Genomic DNA, 25,222 nt, shown 5'->3' on the forward strand with positions numbered 1-25,222 from the left:
TTTATTGCCTAACATTTTTTCTTAAAAAATGGCATTATAAAATTGGACCAATATTTATTTATTTTTATCCTCCATAGTTTGTTTTAAGATTTATGTTCGGGGTTTATGACTACTCTTGTCAACAATGTCGTCTCTAAGATTCGTGTTCTACTCTTGGGAGTGCAATGTTTCTTACTACTACACCCAATAGTTGTAGGTGGACCAAAACCTATAATAGAGAAATGAGTATTTTGATACCAAAGTGAGAAAATGAGTATATTTTTAAACGTTAAATCATGAATTAAATCTTGTAAACAATATTTGTGATAGAAAGTGCTATCAAGTTTAAGTGTTGGGTATAATGGTAAAATAAATTATATTTTCATATAAAGAATACAGGTTTGAGTCTTGAACACAATATTATTGAGAGAGATAACCACAAACCCCAAATATAAATAATAAAATTGATATAAAAATTTAAAAAAGAAAAACACCTTACTTAAGCCTGTCAATTTAGGCTTATTAAAATAAAATAACACATTTTTGGTTGATTATTCTAATCCATGTAAAAGTTCGAATATGTTTGAATTTGCTAATGATTGTTTTTTAAAATAAGGGTCAGTTCTTCTTTGCTTTTGAAAAGTGCTGTTGAAAAGTGCTTTTGAAAAGTTTGGTTTAAAATTTGAGTGTTTAGCATTGCTATCAAAAAGTGCTTTTGAGAAATAAAATGTCCATTTTAGACATGTTATTATCAAGTAACAAATATGCATTTAAATAATATTTAAATTAGTTAATATTATTATATTTTAGTAAGAATATAAAAAATTATTATAACTTGTTGTTAATATTTTAATATATGAAATATAAATTTTAAATATTTTTAAGCAACAAATATTAATTATTTATAAAATTTAATTAGAATATATAAACTATATTTTAAATATTTAAATATAACCATTAAATATTTGTAATTAGTATTTTAAAAAATATTTTTTTATTTTTAATTAATTATTTTAACACAATTGTAATTAAGCACCTAGAAAAAAACATATTATTGGAGGGGTGAAAAAGTAATTAAGCACCCAGTGCTTTTCAAAAGCACTCCTGAAAAGCTAAAAATTTCAGCCAAAAGCAGCTTGTTCTTCAGAACTTTTTTTTCAAAAGTACTATGGAATCAGAAGTACTTTTTTTAAGTAATGAAGAACTGGCCCTAAGTCAACTATCGAGCATGAGTTTTTTTTCTTCTAAAAAAAACAGAGATTTACAATATTGTCTTTAAAAGTAATCTATAAAAATTGGAGAAATCATAGTGGCATTAAAAATTATTATAAGATGAGGAAATGTTATGAAATCTGTGTACCATCTGCCCACAGACTGAAATTCTCGATTCGATGGATAAAGATAAAATAACTGAGTGGGAGATATTATCAACAGCTTAACTTACACCATTTTCTTTTAAGCTCTTACACAAATGTTTATTATAAAAACTTAATTGTTTGGTTTTGTAAATCATTAGTTTGGATTTCCTTTTTGCTTACATCAAACATAATCACTTATAAATTACTCTCAAGCTTATTAAATTGTTAATAACTATGTTTTGATCATTTAATTTTAAATATTTTAGTTATTATTTTATTACCTTTTGAAGTTGAGTAACTAGAACGTAAATTTGCTAATAGTTTAATGACTTTGGGGTTTAGTTTTCCCTAAATTTAAAAATAATCTTTTTTTAAATGTCAATTTTTTTATTAAATCGAATGACAAATGATTTTGTTAAACATGAATTCCTTTAGACCAAATTATGATTATAGTCCCTCTACTCTATGTTCATATGTAAGATTTAGTATTTATACTTTAATTTGATATGGTTTAGTTCATTTACATAATATCATTTGTAAGTCGAAATAGTTGATACTCTTAATTCGATCCCAACTTCATGCAAGAAATATATTTATTTGTGTTAATTAGAAAGGTGTTTTTAAGAGAAATTCACGTTATTATTTTAATCACAACAATTAAAGATGTTAATTATGTGGACTAACTAATGTCCTTGTAAAAGTATACGATCAAATTATGTCAAATTAAAATATAAAGACTAAATCTCAAATGTGAGCATAGTAGAAAGATTAAAGCAGCAAACTTACCATCATTTTATAATGATATAAAAAACCATGTCATTAGTTAATCCAAATAATCATCCTCCTTAATCTAATGGACTTAAAATTTATCACTTTTATTGATATGAAAAATTATTTCTTTAATTGTTAATTTAATTAATGAACGATAAAAAATAATTTTATCGAGTTTTGCATAACTAAGTGATTTTATATATGTTATAGATTATTACTTAAAATATATAGAAAATATACTTTATAAAAATAATATTTGTGGTTGATTATTCTCGTCCATGTAAAAGTTCAATGATACTTTTTTATACACAATGTTTTAAAAGAAAATCACATGCATCATATGATTTTTCTTTTTTCAATTTCTAAAAAGATTCACAGGTATTATCTTTCAAATTGAGAATATCCTCTAAACAAATTGGAGAACATATTGACATTAAAAATTTATTTTAAGATGAGGATATGTTATGAAATCTTTGTGCCATCCACCCATAGATTCGACATTCAAAAGATATAAGATTAAGAATATTTGAAAATAATAAGTAAGAGAGGAGAGATTTTATCGATTGTTGGGTATAGCTACAAAATCTTTTAGGTACAACTTAAATTGTAATTTTTATAATAGTAAAAATATAATTTCATTATTTTAATAGTAGTTTTTAAAGGTTAAATCAAACTTTTATTATTTTTAGAGAGGCCAAAGTATAATTTTATCTTTATTAATTTAAAATTTTAAAAATTTTACCCTTGCCACCCCCTAATTATGCCCTTGATCGAGAGGTCAGTCCAATTCCAATGGTCACGTTACACTACTTTTGATCAGTGTTACAGGAAGACAAAAATAATGATTTATTTATAAGATAATGTAATATTTAATTCTTAAATTTGGTTTTTTTATTTTTTATTAGTTTTAGAATTTAATAATTTTTTTCAATTTTAATTCATGTAATAACATGACACTTGAATATTGTGTCATATCATTACCTAATTTTTTAAATATATATTTTGAAAATGGATACTTTGAATTTAAATTAATGATTCCATCAACTATGAATTTTTTTAAAATTTGTAAGGGTTATATTTATATGCGATTTTAATAGGTAAAATATGATTTATATATTCAAATAAAATTTTACAATAATTTATATTAATTATTTGAAATTAATTTTTATCTATCAAAATATTAATAAAATTGAATATAATTTAACCTAGAAATCAACTTGTAACACTTAATAGCATATCTAAAATCAACCTTTTAACTCTTAATAGCACTTTTGTTGGCAAAATAACTTTTTTAGCTCTCTAACTTTAAAAAAAAAATTCATTTTAGCTTTTCATTTAATTTTTTCTCTTTTTTTTATAAAAAAGTTAATGTTTGTTAACTTTGCTGACATGGCATACATGTGGATTGCCACATGAATGTCAAGTTAGCAATTCATTTATTTTTTAAAATTTAAAAAATTAAAAAAATATTTTTAAAAAAATTAAAAAAATATTTTTAAAAGTATAAAAATTAGTTGAAATAAAGAACATTATACATAAAAGTTTTAATAAAAACCAATACCTTCATGTCAATTGATTGAATCTAACAAAAATAATTAAATTATATATAAATTATTTAGTAATAACTTAGTTCAATTAACACCAACAATGAGATAATAAGAAGGATGTGAATTTAAATATGTTAAAACACATATTATCTCCTCTAATTTAAAGACTTAAAAATTTATGGATAGTAATAGAATTTATATCAAAACTTAATAATTAATATAATTAGAGGTACTTTATTGATAAAAATAATAATATGAACAAATGAGCTCCAAACAAAAAATTCTTATAAAAAAAAGACCAAAAGTATTACCAAATTTATAATTTGAAACTAAATAATTCACTAATGAGAAAAAATATTGATGGATAAACATCAATATATCTAGGCTAAATTAGCTAAAAATGCCAATTTTTTTTTAAAATAGGCCATTTTTTAAAATTAGAGAAATAAATTGATTTTGGAGAGAGTGTGTGAAAACGCATCCAATTAGACGTATTTTCTGCACAGTTGGCAAGAAAGCGCGCCTAGTTGGATACATTTTCCTCTTAGTTGGCAGGAAAACGTGTCCAGTTTCTCTTTCCTTGTTCAATTTTTTCCTTTAAGGTTTTTTAGGGTTAGGTATTTGAAAGGTTATGATTTTAAGGTTTAGATATTTTTAAGGTTTGGGGTGTTGGGATTAAAGGTTTGAGGGTTTTAGGGTTTTGAATATTTTTGTTTTATAAGTTTTAGGGGTTTTTACGAGTTTAGGGCTTTTTATGGTTCATGGTTTTTTACAGTTTTGGGATTTGAGGTAGACATTTTGAAAGCTTAATGGTAGGTTTGAGTTGCTACAGATGCAATAACACTCGAAGACACACATATTTCATATGCCATGTCAAGATGGGACCATTACCTTAGAAGCTCATCTTATGGAAGTTAGGTTTTAGGGTGGTGATGCTTTATATGGTCACAAGTTGAAGTGTATGTAAAGGTCTCAGTTGGCGGTTGTTAGACGGTCACGGGTTGGAGTATAACTTGGGGCCAATTGCCAGTCGTTATGTGGTCATGAGTTCAAGCTTTTTGGATACCCAAACATGGTGGCTTATAAATACCATATATAAGATTGAGGTCATAATCATAAGGAAAAACGAAGGGCTTTCTGGTGTAATCAACGTAATTTTTTTCTCACATCTCCACAAAAGAGAGTATCTTTAACCTTCCTTCCTATCTAAAGCCTGAGACCGAGTTGGATGCAAGAGGACTCTCAAGGGGAGAGTGGATGTTTCGACGAAGTAGAGGTAAAACTCGAGTTGGCACGATAGTGGCTGTAGTTATTAATGAGTTTTTTTAATAATGACAAATGTTGTCACACTGAAAAGAGCTTTACCTTTACTCCACCATCACAATTGCTTCCCTTCTGAGAGTCCTCTTGCCTTGAACTCAATCTCGAGTTTCGGATATGACGAAGGTTAATGACACCGCCTTTAGTGGAGATGGGGAAAAATAATAAGCTGATTATATCAAGAAGCCCTTTAGCTTTTCCCTATGATTATGCCCTCAAACTTATGTATGGTATTTTTAAGGCATCATCTTCGGGTATCTAAAAAGCTTGAACTCGTGACCCCCATCTTCATCTTCTTCTCCTTCCTCCATGGTTAAGCGCAGTGTCATCCTAGCCTCCCATCGTGCCTCCTCTATTTTATGAGAAGGTGGTTGTGAATATGAACCACTTGGTAAAAAAATGACGCAGAGGGTGTTTCCGACACTACCGACGGATAAGTGTACAATGTCGCATAAGCCAGTTGTGGATAATATCTCAAAATTATATTTATTAGCAGATACATCGACATCGGTGTTGGTATCGACGTCGTCATCGGGGCATAATGTGTTGCGGATGGAGGTGCCACGAAAAACACACCTAGAAGAGGTGTAGATGCAGGGTGTTGCGGTAGTGCATAATGTAGTGCTTGTGTAAAATACATGGGCTAGTGAAAAGATTAGGAAAATATGAAGGGAATTTCACCGGGATGTGATGCAGACATCGGTGCCCCTTGTTGGGTTGAAGCCGATAATGAACCTGTCACGCCACGTGGTCTGAACCTAGGATTCTATGGCGGTCATCGTGACCTCTTTGGATGAATTTTCCTACTCCTCGCCTCCACCGACAGCAGATATGGCTTCTTGTGAAGTCTAAACCATGGCATGTACTCTGTAGAAGTCTCCATTTTCGGTGCGAAAAAATATTTGTAATGGGTATGAAATCATTCCTACGCTCCCAAATGTCGATATATTCCTTGTGGAATTCCGCCAATCTTTGTTAGTTTTCCTCTACAAATCAAGCTTGTGTAGTGCTTCAATGTCTTGCGGTGGCGGCGAAATATTTTGCCTCCATCCAAACTATTGCATCACTCGATCAGATTCGTGCATCTCTATCGTCGTGTAAACTACCAATGACATCTTTGCGTCTTACATACTCCAATTAACCAAATTTTCGGGCGGGATGCATTCTACGATTGTCAGATTGGCGTATGACATCCATTCAAATTGTAGTACACAATTATATATTTTGCTATCAACAAAATTTTAAATTTCAAATCATTACGTAATTATTATATGTTTGGAAAATTCAATAACTAACCTCGACTTTCGAGCATTGATCTAATAGTAGCCGGATATCTTTGAATTGTTCTGGTAATCCCACATAACTTGGCCTAAAGTTCCACCTACTCAAACATTATGTTAATTCAAACATATAAAAATAAAATAAACAACATTTACTATGATAACTATATTATTATCAAATGAATTTTACCTTGTCACTAGTGTGAATGTATAAGGCGCGTTGACCCAGGGATGTAAAAATGGTATCCGCCACCATGCCAATGACTGCAACAGGAGTAGGCAACCACCGATTGATATCTTATATAGTTCTGTCGCCTGGCACAACTCCCGGTACTATGTGGCCAACACGACTGATCCCCAACTGAGTTGACCACAATTTTTAAAGTCGACCAGATATAGTAGTCACCTTATAATGTGTACCAAAATTTGAGATTTATCAGGCATTAGAAGGCCTCCGATTAACCTCAGGATGAATGCTTGGGCGTATTATTCTTTTTCAAGGGCAATCGTGTACTCATTAAGTTCACCGAAATTATCTTCCAACCATTTGATCTCTATTCGGCCACTTTGAAACTTGTTCAACACCTTCCCTAATAGTGTTTCGCAAAGGTCTTCCTTACCAACAATGATAACTCACCCCATAACGACTCGTCCATCCATCGATAAGCCCAGTTGTAAAGTCATGTCTTCTAGTGTGATCGTACAATCATCGTATGGAAGATGGAATATGTGTGTCTCGGGTCTCCATCTTTTCACCAATGCGCTGATAAGTGTGGAATCCAATTTACAACCCCCGAGCATATGAGATGCATATAAGAATCTCGCATGTTGCAAATGAAAACAAATTGCATTGGGTGCGCTCTTTGATAGATTGTGTATGAACCCCTCCAAAACCCGATCATCAGCCTATTTATATCTATAAAAAATAAATTATAAATTAAAAAAAATTTAAAAACTTTAAAATTAACTTAATTAAAATTAATAAAAATAAAAATTTTTCCTTATCATTGCCAATTGTGCGGTGAAAATATGATTGTCGTTAAAGGTGTTCAAATTTCGGTTTAAACTAAATTAATTGACCGCACTGATCTAATTTGGTCAGAGTTCGGTTATTGATTTTTTGGAAGTTCAATTATCAGTTAATTCAGTTTGAAATCGGGTAATTAATCGAATTAACCGAACTTAATAATTAATAATACAAATTATATGTAATTTTAATTCGGATAATTCAGTCAAATGAACATTATCAATTTATTTTTTTGATATGTTTTATACTTGTTTCAACTAAAAAAACCAGAAACATAAAAATTTCGATTAACTGGCCGAATTAACCGAAATATTTTGGTTCGATTAATGGTTAAAGGATTAAAAAGTTCTGTTAATTCGGTTAATACTAAATCGGTTTGGTTAATCGTTTAAATACCCTTACTTGTCGTCAAAACGAATAAGAGAACTTGTCATTCGTGAGAAATTAATTAAAATGAACCATTTAGGAAACAATAAAGTAAAACTAGAATATTTTTATAGAAATTTATTAGAAAATTTGGACTAATCATGAGAGAATTGAGAGAACGGAAAGAATGGAGAGAATTGGATTTGAGTGAAAATAATGGAAAATGGCTTGGGTTTATATAGGAAAAAAGTTACTGTTGAGCCATTTATAATTTTACCGTTGGCCGAATTTGAAATTTGACAGTTGAGAATTTATCGTTAGAAGAAAACGTGCTCAGTTGGGCGTGCTTTCCTGCCAACTGAGAGGAAAATGCGTCTAGCTGGACGCGTTTTTGCACACTCACCCAAAATCAACCTATTTCCTTAATTTTTCAAAAAAAAAAGAGGCATATTTTGAAAAAGAAAAACTGCATATTTGACAAATTTAGCCGTATATCTATACTTTAAGATAGTAGAAAAAAGAAAAAAGAAAGAAACCAGACTAAGGAAATCAATAGCATACTAAGATACGTATTTTTTTTTTACTAAAACTAAAACATAATAATATTGGTTTGTTTTGATAAAGTGTTTAAAATTTAAAGATACTTTTTTAAATATTTAATATATATAAAATATTTACAATTATATGATAAATGAAATTAAATAAATTTTAGATATTTATCAATCAATTTCATAAATAAAATTTCATTATTCACAAATATAAAATATACTCATCAATTATATATATTTTTTATTATGTGTTACTTTTTTTATCTTTAAAGTTTAAATGACAATAATATAGGGTTAAATCACAATTTTGGGACTTAAATTTAACAAGTTTTCTCACATTGAGGCTTGAGTTCTTTTTATCCAAGTTAAGTCTTAAACTTGGCAATTGTTCCCACATTGAGATCTAAAACTTTTTTTTATCCAAGTTAAGTCCTGAAATTGACAAATGTTCCCATGTTGAGCCTTCAACTTTTTTTATTATTATCTAAGTTAGTCTTTAAAAATCCTAAAGCTCAAGTCTTAATGTAGGAACAATTACTAAGTTTAAACCCAAATGTGAAAATAATTACCAATTTTAAAACTTAACTTTGACCAAAAAAATTCAGGCCTCAATATAGAAAAAGTTGTCAAGCCTATATCCTAATACGAGAATAATTACCAAATTTAATACTTAACTTAAAAAAAACCCTCAAATCCCAATGTGAAAAAAATTGACTGACCCAAAACTATTTCTAGTTTTTCTTTTCAACTTTATTAATGCATCTTTTAGGCGATACATGTAAAATTGGATAGAATTAGGTCTATATAAATTCAAATTTTCAATTGGTATAAAAAAATTAATATTTCGATTTATTAAAGGGTTGATTTGATAAAAATCAAATATAAAAGGAATAAATCTTAAAATTATATATGAACTATGGTTTAATGTACAATTTTATATATAAAATTGTTATTTGATCCAGTTCATATAAATTATTAATATAATTATTGATATAACATCATTTTATGTTTATATATTGCGTACATAAGTAATTATATTTATTTTAATATAAAAATAAATTGATGTATTTATTTCTTTAAATGTGTATGATTAAACCAATATTAAAGTTTTAAATATATATATTTGAACTACGATTAGATTTTTACGTATATAATTGTATCAAATTAAATTTTATGTATATAATTACACGTTAAATTAAAATTAATGTATAATTTTAAGATTTAAATCAATATAAAATTAATTACATTAAATCAATGAAATATATTTTATTTAAATTAACAGCAAGAAAATTTAAAAAAGAAAATTGGGTCCATGATTCCTTTCAAACTTTGTCATGGTCTCTGGTGGGACAAATTTTGCAAGATGAATGTACGGAGCCATTAAGTGAAATAATAAAATCTGTATTTAGGGTGAGTTTAGATGGGAGGTGCATTTACTTATGGTTAGTGTAAAAACAACGATAGCGGTGAAATTAGATATTATAGTGATACTGTAGCGTGAGATAAAAAGTAAATTAAAAGCACCGCACCGCACCTAATCACCCATCTAAACCCACATTTAGATTAACCCCAAAGAGAAATTGTAGAAATATATATAAATAAAATAATGTCAACAAATCATAATGAAAACAAAAAACTTTAACAGACAGAAAAAGAAAAGCAGACGTGGGAGAAGGACAATGAAGTGAATTTCAATAGGGTGTATACACTGTCGCCACGTAATCTTCATGCAGCAGCCCTTGACTTTCTATAAATACTCATTTCTCCTCCTCCCATTTTCCACACCAACAGTTGCAGCACTCTTCATTTTGTCTAAAAAAGAAAAATGCCAGGCCTCACCATTGGAGACACAGTGCCCAACCTTGAAGTTGAAACCACCCACGGGACATTCAAGCTTCATGACTACTTCAACAATGGGTGGACCATCATTTTCTCTCATCCTTGTAACTGCACCTATATATGCTTCTTCTTTTTTATTTTTATATTTGTCTTGAAATTTCATTTCATTAATTTATGGGTTTTTTTTTTGCATGCAGCTGATTTCACGCCTGTGTGTACGACGGAACTGGGGAAGATGGCGGCTTACCTGCCGGAGTTTGAAAAACGAGGGGTTAAGCTTCTAGGTTTCTCTTGCGATGATGTGCAGTCACACAAGGAGTGGATCAAAGATGTTGAAGCCTACACGGTAACCTTTTGTTTATTTATTTATTTATTTATTTATTTTAAATTTGAAGTTAGGAAGTGTAAGAAGGTTGTAAAAATGGAAGCTGTTTGTTTGTTTGTTTGCTTCTGGCATGGCAGCCTGGGTGCAAGGTGGCATACCCAATCGTGGCAGATCCCAAGAGAGGGATCATTAAGCAACTTAACATGGTGGACCCAAATGAAAAAGACTCTTCAGGGAACGAGCTCCCATCTAGAGCTCTGCATATCGTGGGCTCTGATAACAAGGTGAAGTCATCTTCAAACTAAATATGGTCAATTACATCGAAGGTCCCAAACTTGGTCTGGTTTTCATTTTGAATTGGTCTTAGTTTCAAAACAGTCTAATTTTTCTAAAAGTATCAATATTTTATTAATCAAAGGGTTTCGTCCAATTAACTGTCAGTTTAAACTTTAAATGTTACAAATTTGGTGCCACATATTTTTAAAATATGTGGATTATACATCTTCATTTGAGGACTAAATTAGAATTTTAATTATAGTTTCAGGACTTATAATGAAATTAACCAAATAAATAATGGTGGTGTTGATGTAGATAAAGCTGAGCATTCTGTATCCAGCAACCACAGGGCGAAACATGGATGAAGTGATGCGGGCAGTGGACTCACTGCAGAAGACATCGCAGTACAAAGTGGCGACACCGGCGAACTGGAAACAAGGGGAGCCGGTAGTGATTTCGCCATCGGTGCCCAACGAGGAAGCCAAAAAAATGTTCCCTCAAGGTTTTGAGACCAAAAACCTCCCATCAGGGAAGGATTACCTGCGCTTCACTAACGTCTGAATTACATATATGATGGCTAAGAACTTTTGTACTGCAACACTTGTCTTTCAAGTTTTACTATGTAAGCACCGCTTGCAATTTCGGTTAAATAATAATAAAAAAGTTGTACTTGGATAAAATCAATTTTTCACTGCGTTTGCCGGGAGTCGAACCCGGGTCTATTGCTTGGAAGGCAATTATCCTAACCGTTGGACTACAAACGCTTATTGATTAAATTATTGATTAATTTGATAATGGAATTAATAAGCGAAAATGTAACAATAACAATCAAGCTCTCTGCTTTAAAAATAGTGAATCATCCTTCAACACAAACCCACCCCAATTTTTAACATGGCTTATCATATATATAGCTTACATAAGATATGCAGCCTGCACCAAAACGTCACCTCATCTTTGCACTTCGTAGCACTACTCCCTGCATTTTTCAGTTCTTTTACTAATCCATTGAAATAGAACTACCCATTTGGCGCCCCCGATACCAGAAAATGCTCGACTGTTCTTTTTTTTTTTAGCCACTTGTGGCCGTATAGAACAATGCTGACAGTATAGAACAACGGTTCATTAATTGTGCTTGCTCCTTTTCTTGCTTGTATTTTTCATATCCAACTTAAGTCATTGCAACAGAAATGTCACTACATTCTTTACATCTGCTAATCCGGTATTCGAGTAGAAATAATTTCTTTTTAATAAAAGAAAAATCCTGATACACTTTGCTTTAGTTAAAAGTAAGATACAATTCCCATCTATATAAGATGAAGACCAAGAGTAGCTATGCTATGCTAATGCTAATTCTATGCTATCTCTTCGACTTGACAATCGCATTGCTGCTATCACTGCTTCCTCAGTCACCATCCTGTTCAGTGTTCACCATTACAACAAATACAGTCAAACTTCAAACCACCCTTATTTTGTTACAACAAAAGCTGAAAATTTACCTTTGATTCCCCAAATTTTGTAGTTAGCCTCATGTACTGCTCACGCGCTTCTTGATCACGAGCCATGGACTTCACTCTTGCTAGAGCTTTCTCAATCCCATCAACTTTTTGTTGTTGACCAACTTGTAAAAATTCGTATTCGTCATCTATCTCAATCCCTGCTACTGTCTTATTGGTTGCAGTTTGCACCCGAAATCCTCGTAGACCAGCACCTTTACGCCTCCATCGTAGGATTATCTTTTCAACTAAACCGACAGACCAAACAAGCTTTGTGTATTGTTTGCGAACTTGATGTCCCCTCACATGGGCCTGAAATTAAGGATAACCAGAATGAACTTACCAAAAGAAAGGAAAACACAAAAAGCAGCTTGGAAAACTTATTCAAGAGACATCATTAACAACCTCACTGAGTAAAAGAATATTTCTTGAAACTTTCCGTAACCCTACCTAATATGAAAAAGAAAAGGTTGATGTGAAGTACCTGGATTTTCACAATCCGATTTCGTATCTTCAAAAATTCCTTCCTTCCTTTCCAGCCACGATACTTCTGTTGGATCTTTGAAGCTGCAGTGTGCAAATAGTCTCCAAAATGACTTGTCTTCTGAAGCCTGTTCAAAGACCCAAGAATACCTAATTCAAGTGATATTTCGGACATATCATCATTGCCTTTAGTTAATTGTCTGAAATGGGCTGAGCGAGCGCGAAAAGCAGCTTGGATCAGAGCAGCTGCATGAGCTGATTTTCTAACAGCAGCAAGGGACCCTTTCAATGAGCAATTGTCATCTAATGTCCTATTAGACGGAGCAACTTCAGAAGGAGTCTCAATGGCCTCTTGTGCTGGTTTAGTTGCAGCATCATTGCCTACCACATTTTGGTTAACGGTCAATGAAGAAAGATGGGTGGTCAAATTAGCTTCAGCCAGGTATCCTGCTATTCCTTTGTGCCCTCTACTTGATGCTAAGTCAGCAGCCGTTCTTCCACCAGGGAAATTTGGTGTAGGATCATCAACAGCACCAGGAGAAGCACCTAGCTTAATAAGTGCAATGACAGTCTCTTCTCTGGAGAAAGGGTTTTAAAAAAATTGACAATCAATACGAAGCCACCAAAACCATTATTTGCTTTATCCTGATTATATATGTAATTGAATATACAGGGACATATAACATGAATTAGATATATGAAAGATATTGCACAAGTCTTGACCTTCCAAAATATGATGCCCAGTGAAGCGCCGTTCTACCTTTTGCATCTCTAAAATTAGGACTTATGCCTGCAGCAACTATAGGGTTCATTGCCCACTCATAACCAAGAGAAGCAGCCAAATGTATAACTCCATGACCTTTGTCATCCAGAATAAGTGGACCTTTGCCATCTTCATGGACTTTCTCTATCAGCCACTGAGAAAGTTTTTGTTTTAGCAAATTCAGAATCAAACCCTCTTTAGATTGTATACAATCATTTGCACTTGCTTCTCCCATCGAACATATGCTACTTTTCAGCTTACATTTATCACACTCCTCAACAGAACAATCCAACCACTTTCTCCCTGGGCCAGTATGTAACAATTTTTCCAAACAAACTTGCAAGTGCATTTCCTCTTGTGCTGTACATTTAACAGCTGTAAAAAATGAAAATCCAGGTGGCTTTTCACGATATTCAAACTCTCTTACCTCACTGCACGCCAATCTGTTGCTGCAGGTGATATAAAATGGAACACGTCCAGGCACATGAGAAGGAACTTGACAACGGATAACATTTTTAGTCAAAACCTCAGCAGAAACTTCAATTTCACCAAACATACAGCCCCATTTGGCAGCACTAGGAAGCTCCTTGTTTTTCAAGAAATTCCCGACAAGTAAAACCTAAAACATAAGAAGCATTCACGGATAAATATGATTTCCTGAAAACAAATGATGCTTTCACAAAACATGCATATCATATTTCTGTACCTTTGTTCCAACACCTGAATATGCCCAGTCAGGTGAGAAGTCAACAATGCTAAATAACTGTTCCTGAGAAAGAGAAGGACCCAAGGAATCAATATCCAACTGCATATGGCGTGATAAACTGGATACTTCCTTGTCATCAGTCTCAGTGTTAAGTGTACTCCAATAATTGGCAGAGTCAGAAGCCATCAAGGAATCATCACAATCTGCACCAATTTCTTTATCCATCCATCTTCCAAAGCTATCAAGTTTCTTCAGCTCTCCTGGTTCATCATTATTTTTATCAATGCCTTTGGGTTCCTTCTCGTTTTGCATGGAAGTGGAGACTACCTTTTGAGGACCAGAATAATTCTGAGACTGCAAACCTATGAAATTGAAATCATGCCCCTGTAGCTCCTGCAGGAGGTCAACTATCAATTGATAAATTTTCAACATACCTGGAAAAACATACAATGGAAATTGGATTGATTCTAGACATCATCTCAATATCATAGCTGATAAGATGATGGCTTATGTTAATAGACACAGAAGAACAGTATTATACTAGTCATTTGTGTTTACTTCAAAACTGAAGCTACAAAAAGTTACAAAAGGCATGATTTGCATTTACATGCTATACAACTCCAAGCACAAATTGCATACTTCTGTAAAGCATTTGTCATACATAGGTCTAAGTTCTAAGACCCAATGCTATAATGCAGATGTCCTATATACTAAGCATAACAGACCTGGATTAGTTTCTCCGGATATTCTCCAACTGCTTGGACATCTCCATCATTGATTAACTTATCTCCACATGTTACAGCATCTGAGACATCATGCAGTCTCACCTGTGCTTCCTTAATTATAAAGTCAGATGTCGTAGGCTGTTCAACATAGAGCTTATGATCTAGCATACTAATGTTATTGGTGGCCAAGTGATGGCTGCCAGGCCAGAAAGATGACCCATACACAGTGTTGTGATTAAAATTAGATTCTCCAAGCCATGAACCAGGAGGATTCCTCCCTGATTCTGGAAAACCTGAAAAATGGTGGGTGATCAGCAAAGATTTTACATGATTTTAAAGATTGCTAAAATAAAGTACTAAAGACCCGTGTTTTAGGGTGCTTGATTATTATTTTAAAGTTGATAACGACATATCATGGGTTTCAATGTGGAATTGACCTTACCAGCAACTTCAGGCTCCACTGAAGCAGTACAAGACTTGGAACCATATATGGGTTGGTCAGGAGCATCGGCACTTGGATCATTCCCAGAGTCAACATCCTCAAATTCGGAAGATAATGTTTTCCTGTTCCAACCAATTTTGCTGGTTGATGCGGGAGATACCTGAATAGTAGCAGCAGGTGAATTTTCATGTGCTGGGGAAGGAGTTGAACCAGTTTGCAGGCTTTCACTCAGTGATCCTGGATCCGCTAGTAAACAGGAGATTCCAGACCTGTACCCCTGCAGAGAAGGAATCCATCATATTATATAATAATAAATTGTCACGTGCAAAAAAAAAAAAAGAATCAAACCAATAACAGTTCAAATTCACGAGGTAAAACACAGACACTCCGAGATATTTGCAACCTAAAGAGCATTTCTCATGGACAAGGACAAAAATTCTTTGCAAAGTCTTTATCTTAACTTAATTCCTAAGAAGACAGAGAGACAGTATGTGGATACCTCTTTTACTTCTCTGTAATGAACAAAAACAATATGCTCAAACTGCCTGAAAAGAGAATGATAACAATGAATATTTAAAACATTGAATACCAGAGGAAGTAATTACTGCAAAAGAAGGGTTACTGAAATATATATTCTAAAGGAATAAATCGAAATAATGCTACCCTCTACAAGAGCTACAAAAAAAGAGAACATGAATGGAACATAACAAGAGAATCCAATAATAATTCCAGAAAAACTATTTTGGTGTATATAGTCAGAAAACTGGTTACCCATCAAGCATCCAGTAGCAACGTCGCTGAAAATTCTCATTAAACTGACCATGTGCATAGTAACAGTGAAGAACATCCACACTTCCAATCTACAAAAGTCCATTAGAAAGCAAGTCACTTAAAAAGTTACACGAACAAGTTTTATGGAAATATACGGAAATCAAGTTTGATATAATAGATGCCCTTAGAAATTAATGTATATAGGCTCAGGGATGTGAAGGCTCGATTTGATAAACTTTTAAGGAATTAGGTTTTTCATAGAAACTGCTTACCTCTTAATACCATAATATAAGGTTAAAGAGTTGGAGCTTGTAAAAGATCATCTAATTATCAACAGCAAACACTTAACAAAGGTGACTTCAGGGGAATTTTTATTCATAAGTTAAAAGGTTAGAGTTATGGATAGGAATTAGAATATCCAATTTTTTCTTTCTGTTCTTCACATTCATTTAGTTTCTGTCATAGCGCATGCAACCAAAGGGTAACATCTTAGATGGTCCAGCAAAAGTGAACCACATAGCCTTTCACATTCTAGTTGCACCGCTTAGGACCAATCATGGAAAAGAAAAAAAAGTTACCTTCAACTTTTCATGAGCTTCTCTGACAGTTTTTCCATCCTTCTTTTTCCTCCAATCATGACCGTCTTTACGAAAGTACCGAATTGTTTTCCGGTCAAACAGGTACAAAGATCCAGCTGAAAATGAGTTTTCACTTTTTGGTCACTACTTGCATGTGGCATCACAAAGTTCATGAAAAAATGGCAGTACTTTAACAAGACATAACTTTGCAAGTTGATGAAAAGACTAAACTAAAATTACACAAAGCACAGAAACAAATGTAGCAGAACATTACTTGCATGTGGGGTTAAACAAAGCTAGTGAAGACCTTACCTGAAGGCCTAGAAGGTGGCTTGTCTGATAAACGAAACTTGGTGTAGTTGCCAAGTATTTCACAAACTTCAACAGGACGAAGCCAACGATGTTGTGCTTCCTGCAATATCTGTTGAAGGTCTGCCACAAACAAATTATTAAGTATTTAAAACATGCAAAACAGTCACATAAATCGGAATGAATGAATTAGTAGAAACTAAAGACAACCAATTGAAGGAAATAAAGAATTAGCTGAGAAGTTAAAAAAGAAGCATGTAAAGCACAAATAACATAGATTATGATGATTCGTTCAGCCTTACAAACCAAATTCCATAAAGTCAGGCAAGTTGGTTTTGTTTCAGTCAAAAGAAGCTTTCTTTAGGGGAAAAAGAAGGAACTTGAATGATTAAGATGGCATTGTAAGACACATATTTTGATAGAGAAACCGGGAAAATGAAAAAGAGAGACCTAATTGCTGATTGGGGAGATATCTTCTGCCTTGAGCCATTATTGATCAGCGAACAAAAGTCTCCAAATAAAACCAGATTTCATCGCCCAACCTCTCCTCAGGTATACCATTGCCAAAGAACCAAGAAAGCAAAGGAAAAGAGGGATTCTTCAAGAGATTTCAACAACAACCCAAAGCCGAAAGGGGATAGTTTTATTAACAAAGAAACGACATAAATTTCAACAATAAATCGACAAATAGAGATGCCTTGTGTTCAATGAAGATGGCAGAAATGGAAACACGGGAAAGGAAGAATCAAAATAACAAGAGGAAGCGGAGGAGCAGCGCGTGAATTCCACAGTTGACAAAAAGCGTAAAAGAGGATTGTCAGTCAACATGTTCCATTATATTTGTTAACAAATAATCATTTAAATCAGTAAATTATTCCTAACGAATATACAACAATACTGATATACTATCATGAATTAGGCCCAATTTAGAATGTTTCATAAAACTGTTTTTGGGATAAAAATATTTTTAAAATAAAATTATTTCTAAATAAATTACTTTTTGGAATAAAAATTGGTAGAAAATTACTTTTTTCAGAAGCTGAAAAAAATATTTTTCAAAAACGTTTCTAAATTAAGCCTTTAGAAAATGATTATTTTAGGTTAAGGTCACTAATCGGTGAGCGATAAATAATTTGAATTAAAATAAAGCTAATATTTGTTATCTTAAAAGATATTAAATAGTTTTATAAATGAAAATTTTATTTAGAATTAAACTGCAATTAAAAAATTTATTTCTCAAGACATTTTTGTATAGAAAATATTAATTTCAATATTATTTGAACTTATTTAATTATTTTTAATAATATATGGACTAAATTGATTCATTTAATAATATAGAGACTAATTTGATCCAGTCTCTTTAGTACAGATATCTCCTAAGTACTCTAATCCATTTTTAAGTGAGGTGTTGAGTTTAGTAAGAGTTATATATATATATATATATATAAAAAAGATAGTGTTTAAAGGGTCCTCGTTTAGGAATTCGATTTAACTCAACTTCAAATTTAAATTTAGTTGGGGCTCAATAAATCTATCAAATAGCAAAGGGTCTCAAATAAAAAGAGGTTGTGGGTGAAAAAAATATGTAATAAAATCAAATAAAATTTTGGTTGAAATAATAAAGTTAAATGATTCGAAATTTATTGTGTCATGGTTCAACTCTTTTTATGGTTGAGTTTTTATTTATTTTATATAAAATGTAAAAAGATTAAATGCTTTCATAATAATAGCATTTTAATAATATTCCCACCGAATTAAAGTTGGATTAACTCATGACATTAATTTAATTAAAGGTTTAATATAACAATAGATTTAAATTGAAGATTAAGGGTTAATTTACTTAAATCAACGCAAGTATATTTTCTCACACCAAATACTTTATCAAATTTACTTTAAAATTTAATGAAATGAGATTAGTTTGAAAATAATGATTCAATCTGGATTATTTAAGAAATTAATTAGAACTCAATTTAAGATATTTTATAATTAACAATTTAATATATTTTAATATAATTTTATTTATTTACATTATTTAATTTTTATTTATTGCTTAGAAAAAGAATGATTAAACACATATTTTAATGTATAATAAATAATTAATTGAAAAAGAAGAGAGAAAAAGATTTCCCCAACTTTTATTGGTTTGTGTTGATGAATAATTTTATGAATAAAAACAAATTATATAATTTAATCATTGAATCCAACTTTAACTTTTAATGAATATAAATAACCCCACCTAACTAATCGTTTAAATTTGTTTCCTTTTTAAAACACCCAATAAAATAAAGTAGTCAAATGAGTTCTGGCTTGAGTTCACACGGGAGGTTGTAGGGGATAGGGACGAAAATGTATTCAATATTGAGAAAAAAAAAAAGAGAGAGTAGCAAATGAGTATGAAATTTTGAAACTAGTACTAGATCTATGCCAAAAGACGTGGATACAAATCCAAAAAGAATAAAAGAATAATGTATATAATAGTTGTTAACAACTAAGAGTTAATTTACATGGTACTCAAAGAAATAAATTCTGTTAAGGGAATTTACAAGAAGTGTCAAGGAATAATGTTCATTGGTGCTTGATACTACTTAAACTTATAATAGGTTGTGTAAAAGAGTCTGCGATCAAGGCACATCTTGATAATTCATCTTGCTTATTGGGGATTATTTGGCCTGACAAGATCGGCCTATTGCTTGGAAGAGACTTAAGGTCTATCTACATGGATCCTGGTTAATTTGTAAACACTTCTATAACTTGTATTATTATCAGGATAATTATTGTAAGTCCTAAAGGATAAGAATGTATAGGGTTTAAATTCCTTAGGATTCTCATCTTGTAAATAGGCATTAACCTCAGCTATTGATGTAATTTGATTTGATGTAATTATTGTGAATTCTTATTTTCAAGAGTAAGCCTGACTTTGGCAGATTTGAAACAAAGAAATCGTCCAAGACCGGCGGTTTGCGAGACTTAAGCGGTTTGTGAGACTTAAGCTCTAGCCCCGTGACAGTTGGAATTCAAGCTAAGCTTCGAAGGTGTCAGTTGAGATAACGAAAAGAGTAGACCAGTAGAATGTTTCGATGGAGACCTGTGGGAGGTTCAGAAAAAAAAATAGCAATCGAGGGTTATGCTATCGGCTTTAGAAAGTCGAGTAGTCAATATCAAGGAATCTATGGGCAAAGTGATGGAAATACTCGAAATAGTTGAGGGACATACTGATGAGCTGGACCTGATGAAAAAGCAGCTTAAGGAATATGCGGCAGAGGCCCTTAGTTCCAATATGAATGCGTTACAAGTGCTCATCAATGTCGTTGTGGGTAAGCTGACAAAAAAGAATGAGGCTCTCAAAGCTGAGATGATAGCTATGAAGGAAGAAAACAAAGCTACAATGATGACTTTGAACACAAAAATTGAGGAGCTCAAGGCAGAGCTCATTATTTGTGGGTAAATAGATGTTGGGTGCAACACTAATCCGTAAGATTGATGTCGCCAAACCAAAAAATTTTAAGGGGAAAAGTCCACAAGGGATGTGGACAACTTCTTGTGGGAAATAGAGTAATGCTTCTGTATCGTAGGCATCAAGAATGATGATGCTAAGGTAAATACTACTTCTATTTATTTTACTGATGTCGTTTTTTTATGGTGGCGTCGTAGGTCCACAGATGAAAAGTGAGATGGGATCGGAATTGGAACTTGGGAAGAGTTCCAAAAAGAGTTCAACGAGCAATTTTACCCCCAATATGTCGAGAATGAGACTCGGGCTAAGTTACATCGGTTCTCACAATAAGGCACAATTAGGGAGTATGTGAAAGAGTTCAGTAAATTGATGCTCCAAATCACTTATCAAGCGAAAAGAAGCATTCTTCTTCTTTATGGATAGGTTGAAGTCGTGGGTTAAGTAAGAATTGGAAGACCGTGGGGTCGAAGAACTTACTTAAGCCATGATCGTTGCAGAGTCGCTTCTTGAGCTAATTGCTAAAAAGTCAAAAAATATGAGTCTTCCAAGCCCAAATTCAAGCTAAAAGGAAATGGTGGGGGAGATAAAAACAAGTTAACAAAGAATGGTGATGGTAAGACCCAAGTTGCTCAGAAAGCTAAGCCCGAAAAACCATAGGAGAAAAAGAATGGGCTAATGAAATGCTTCCTTTGCGATGGTCTACATATGGTAAAGGACTGTCTAAAATGATCTGTATTTTATGCCATCAAAGGGGATGATGAGCTAGAAAAAGCACTAATGAAGCTTGGTTCAATCTTGAGTTGTATCAAAGTCAAGAAGGTTCGTAAGCAAAAGGGGTTAACTTTTGCAGACATCACTATGGCAGATAGAGGATTGAATGCCCTTGTTGACATGGGCACTTCAGATTTGTTCATATCTGAAGAGACTACTCAGAATCTTGGTTTCAAGGTTGAGAAAGAACTGGGGTGGATCAAGACAGTGAATTCCAAAAAGGTTCCAACAGTGGGTTTTGCAAAAGGATTTGAACTTCAACTTGGCAGGTCCACCGACAAGGGAAATATCAAGGTAATATCACTTGATGATTATAACTTTGTGGTTGAATTAAAATTCATTGACTGGATTAATGCACTTCTTGTTCCTTTTGCTAATTGTATATGCATGTTGGATTTGTACCATTTATGTATGGTGCTAATTAAACGGGATGGGGTGTAGAAGCCAAGGTATTGGCGACAATCTAGTTTGTTAAAGGGGTACATGATTTTTCATAATTTGATACGTCAAATTAGACTCTTTAATACACTTGAGGAGCTTATTCTCAAGCAAATTAAATGTATTTTCTATGATTTTGTTTAATTTTAACTTTTACCATTAATAAACAATTTTAGCTAAGTTTTGTCTATTTTGTGACCCAAATTGGAAAAACGGTGCCATAGGGGAACCTAACGAGTTGGTGTAGGAAGACGACGATGTCCCAACCTCGAGGAAAACATCATTCCGAATGGGTGTCGAGACATTGATGCTATGGAAGTCGCGACACCGAATCCTTTCACCTTAAGGATGCAAAAATTTCAACACAAAATCAACTTGAAGCCTATTGTCGAGAGAGTCGTGACACCGAGCTAAAATCATGAAACCGGGCTCTCAAGGTCGTGATAGCCTTGAAAGTGTTGAAGTGAAGAAATTGGAGTCATCACTAGTGATGTCGCAACACCGACCAGGGGATGTCGTGATACTGAGACCCCCCACAACCACGAGTTCACTACTATCTAAGATGTCGCAACACCGAAGCCTGGATGTTGCGCCACCATTGCTTGATGGGGACAAAATTTCTGCAAAGGTAGTCTTTTGTCCAACACCATCTCTAATCAAAACGCAGCATCTAGGGGCATTTTTGTCCAAAATTTGGAATTGTATTCAGCTGTTAAAAATAAATTTTGGCTAAACACTCAAATGAGCTAACTTTATTTTTTACTATCTATAATCTTTTTAGCTAAGTAGTTAGTATCATTCATCTTTTTAGGGTTTAGTTCTTAGCTTTTTGTGGTTTTTAGTTGGTTTAGTTGGTAGTTTAGTTTGTTTCTACTATAGCTTTTGTACTAATTGCATTTTGGTACTCCAAACTTACCTTGTATTTTCATTTTCATCCAAAGCCTTTAATACATTTCAGCTCTATTTTCTTTTCAAAGTATAAAAACATGATCTTTACTGGTATTTTCACCTCCGTTACTATTGCCATCATCTTCTTCAAGCAACCATCAAGAAATTTCTAAGCTTTCTTTAACTCTACTCTTGTGTCTATTTTAATGTATGGTTTAAGTATGTGTTGGGTTGTTGTTTGCATGAAAATGATGTTAGGTAACTAAACCTATGGGGGTTGGTTGATGGAAATGTTGCTTGGTTAATTTTTGGTACATGGACTAAATTGTAAAAACTAGACTAAATCGAATAGACTTCAAAACTTAGAGTTGACATTTTTGGGTAAATATTTAGATATGTGAGACCGAGAGGAGATCCTATTTTGCACCAATTTGGTTTCCTTGAGTTAGTTTGGTGAGGTCGAGAGATAAACCAGACAAAACCGTCTAATTTGGTAAAATGGTGTCCAAGAGGTAAAATTGAGACAATTAGAAGTTTAAGCCTTTTTAGATCCCTATTCCAAAGACTAATCAATAACATGGAAGTCAACCAACCATTTGTGTGTCTTGAATTGTTAATCACATAATTTTGAATGTTTTAATATTTGCTAATTCTCAATGTTAATTAGTTAATTTAGTGTAATTACCCTTGATTATGAATTGTCGTAATATAGTACTTTGCAAGTAGTTAGCTAAACTTCCTATTTGCATGCTTATTGCATATTGATCACTTTGCCCCTGAATTCTCTTGGGTTTGATCCTTGGAATACTCAAGTGTTCCATTATAACACTACAAATATTACAACTTGACCTGTCACACTTGCAACATACCGCTAGATATTTAGAGTTAATTGTGTTGATTCATAGTGCCAGTGAACGCGTGTTAGAGTGCGGCCAGTACATCAAAATGATGCTTCTTACTTAGAAACCTTGAAAGTCGACAAATTTATTGAACCCATTAATAAGATTTTGAAGGAAGAGGTATAGATGTTACAGTCTTTTCGGGATATGATGCCATTCGAATTGCCCAAGAAGTTACCACCAAATAGGGAGGTGGATCACAAGATCGATTTGATCCCAATACTGAGAAGTCAACTAAGTTCTCATAATGAATTTCTCTACCACAATTAAAAGAGCTGCAAAAACAGTTGAAGAAGCTTTTATGTAACAGCCCAAATTCGACCCTAATCGGACATAATGGTTTCAGGACCACAAATCTAAGTCTGAAAAATATTTTAATATTATTTTCTGTGTTTTATTATGTGTGAATTTGATTGTGTGAAATTTTCGTGTTTTAATTTCATCGTTTAAGTGTCCGATTTAAAAAAGGGCTTAAACGCGTAAAATAAAAAAAATTTTAAGGGTTAAATCTAAAAGCACCTAAATGTTGTTGTCATTTTAATTGGGAGGATTTATGATGCAATAAGACCAAAAGTTAGATAGTGGGTGGCATTTGACAAGATTAACCTATATATATATGTTATACATAATTATTATTAAAAGGTTAAAATAGTAATAAGGTAAATATTAACATTATAATAAAAATAAGTCATGAAAAGATGAATATGCTCATCTTTGTTAGCCGAATATTGAAAAAAGAAGAACCATCCATGGCTTCTTAAGTTTCGGCACTTTTTTAGCTTGGTTAAGGTATGTTTTGGTTTCGGTTTTTGATGATTTTTACATTTTTGTGATCGTTGCTTCGTGTTCTATCTAGCCCATGCTTTAATTTTAGAATTTGATGGTGATTTTGAGATATGCCATTGATGAATACTTGAGCTTAATAATAGTTGAAGATGAAATATGAAAGATATGTGATAGATTATAATGTTTGTTTTTGAATTTTTGATGAATTTGATTATTTTGGGTTAATTTGTAAGGAAATATTAAATTGAGGGATCAAAAGGTGAAATAAATGACATGCAAGGATCCATGTGAGTCTTGGGAATATTCGGCCAAACTATAGTGTGGTTAATTTGGAATATTTTTGTTTTGTACAATTTGGACTAAATTGTAAAAATGTTAAATATTAGGAGCAAAATGGTAAATTTCCCTTTTATTTGTTGTTGGACAAAATTGAATGAAATTATGTTTGAATGAGTTCAATTTGAATGTGTTTAGATCAAGAATTAAAGAAATCGGACTTGGATTGAGGGAAGACTAAAGTCGCTGATTAATCGTTCCATTTCGACTATCGTTGTCCGAGGTAAGTTTATAAGCAAATAGACGTTGTAAATTTTAAATAAATATTAATTATATATGCTGAAATGAAATATGCAAAAAATATATATAAATATATGTGATAGCCAAATGTGTATATGTTTGAGAAGCAGAGATAAATGTGAATGTGATTTGTTGATATTTAGCACTGAGTGTGCGAGTATGAAGTAGCTACGTCTATCTGATTAGCACTAAGTGTGCGAAACCGAGATCAATTTAGTTAAGTGAGAGAAGAGCACCAATGGTGCAATTTTATTAATGCTTCGATAAATTATTTAGTGCAAATTATACTGATCCGATGAATGATAAATGTGACATATATGTATATGTTGGTAAGTATGTAATATTTAATTAATATATGCTATCAAAGTTAGTGATTATGTCAATTGGGATACAAAAGTATATGATGTAAATGAAAGTATTTATGTGTGTGAAAAGCCTATATATATTCGGCCAAAAGGTAAGTGTATGAAAGGTCAAAATTATGTTTTATATGCAGTTATATAT

General features: G+C 32.4%; 2 protein-coding genes and 1 non-coding gene across 4 annotated transcripts; 1 reads left to right on the forward strand and 2 right to left on the reverse strand.

Annotated features, from left to right (window-relative positions):
• The first annotated feature begins 9,815 nt into the window (after positions 1-9,815).
• On the forward strand, positions 9,816-11,316 carry LOC107916248 (1-Cys peroxiredoxin). The gene is made up of 4 exons (XM_016845407.2): positions 9,816-10,139; positions 10,233-10,381; positions 10,498-10,644; positions 10,952-11,316. The coding sequence occupies exons 1-4, from the start codon at positions 10,022-10,024 to the stop codon at positions 11,195-11,197; spliced, it is 660 nt and encodes a 219-aa protein (XP_016700896.1). The 5' UTR covers positions 9,816-10,021; the 3' UTR covers positions 11,198-11,316.
• A 12-nt stretch (positions 11,317-11,328) lies between these two features.
• On the reverse strand, positions 11,329-11,400 carry TRNAG-UCC (transfer RNA glycine (anticodon UCC)). The gene has a single exon. It is a non-coding gene; the product is annotated as a tRNA-Gly (tRNA).
• Positions 11,401-11,858: 458 nt separating this feature from the next.
• LOC107916247 (calmodulin-binding transcription activator 2) lies at positions 11,859-17,778 on the reverse strand. 2 transcript variants are annotated; one of them, XM_016845405.2, is made up of 12 exons: positions 17,357-17,778; positions 16,910-17,029; positions 16,598-16,713; positions 16,020-16,108; positions 15,748-15,793; positions 15,249-15,525; positions 14,807-15,099; positions 14,082-14,474; positions 13,336-13,994; positions 12,614-13,190; positions 12,133-12,441; positions 11,859-12,050 (listed from the first exon to the last, which is right to left on the reverse strand). In XM_016845405.2, exons 1-12 carry the CDS (start codon positions 17,394-17,396, stop codon positions 12,039-12,041), a joined length of 2,931 nt encoding a protein of 976 aa, XP_016700894.2. In that variant the 5' UTR covers positions 17,397-17,778; the 3' UTR covers positions 11,859-12,038. The 2 variants fall into 2 exon arrangements, with proteins under 2 accessions (XP_016700894.2, XP_016700895.2); XM_016845406.2 differs by lacking the exon at positions 17,357-17,778 and adding an exon at positions 17,213-17,245.
• Between the last annotated feature and the right edge of the window lie 7,444 nt (positions 17,779-25,222).

This window comes from Gossypium hirsutum, chromosome D10 (assembly GCF_007990345.1).
Source record: "Gossypium hirsutum isolate 1008001.06 chromosome D10, Gossypium_hirsutum_v2.1, whole genome shotgun sequence".
Classification (NCBI taxonomy): domain Eukaryota; kingdom Viridiplantae; phylum Streptophyta; class Magnoliopsida; order Malvales; family Malvaceae; genus Gossypium; species Gossypium hirsutum.

What these genes read in the sequence shown, in the direction of transcription:
- LOC107916248 (XM_016845407.2), top strand. Translation starts at nt 10,022, where the DNA reads ATGCCAGGCCTCACCATTGGAGACACAGTGCCCAACCTTGAAGTTGAA. An exon ending in CATCATTTTCTCTCATCCTT is followed by an intron (nt 10,140 to 10,232) that starts GTAACTGCACCT and finishes TTTTGCATGCAG; the next exon opens with CTGATTTCACGCCTGTGTGT. An exon ending in TCGTGGGCTCTGATAACAAG is followed by an intron (nt 10,645 to 10,951) that starts GTGAAGTCATCT and finishes GTGTTGATGTAG; the next exon opens with ATAAAGCTGAGCATTCTGTA.
- LOC107916247 (XM_016845405.2), bottom strand. Translation starts at nt 17,396, where the DNA reads ATGGCTCAAGGCAGAAGATATCTCCCCAATCAGCAATTAG. An exon ending in TCTCCCCAATCAGCAATTAG is followed by an intron (nt 17,030 to 17,356) that starts GTCTCTCTTTTT and finishes TGTTTGTGGCAG; the next exon opens with ACCTTCAACAGATATTGCAG. An exon ending in TGGGCATCATATTTTGGAAG is followed by an intron (nt 13,191 to 13,335) that starts GTCAAGACTTGT and finishes CCCTTTCTCCAG; the next exon opens with AGAAGAGACTGTCATTGCAC.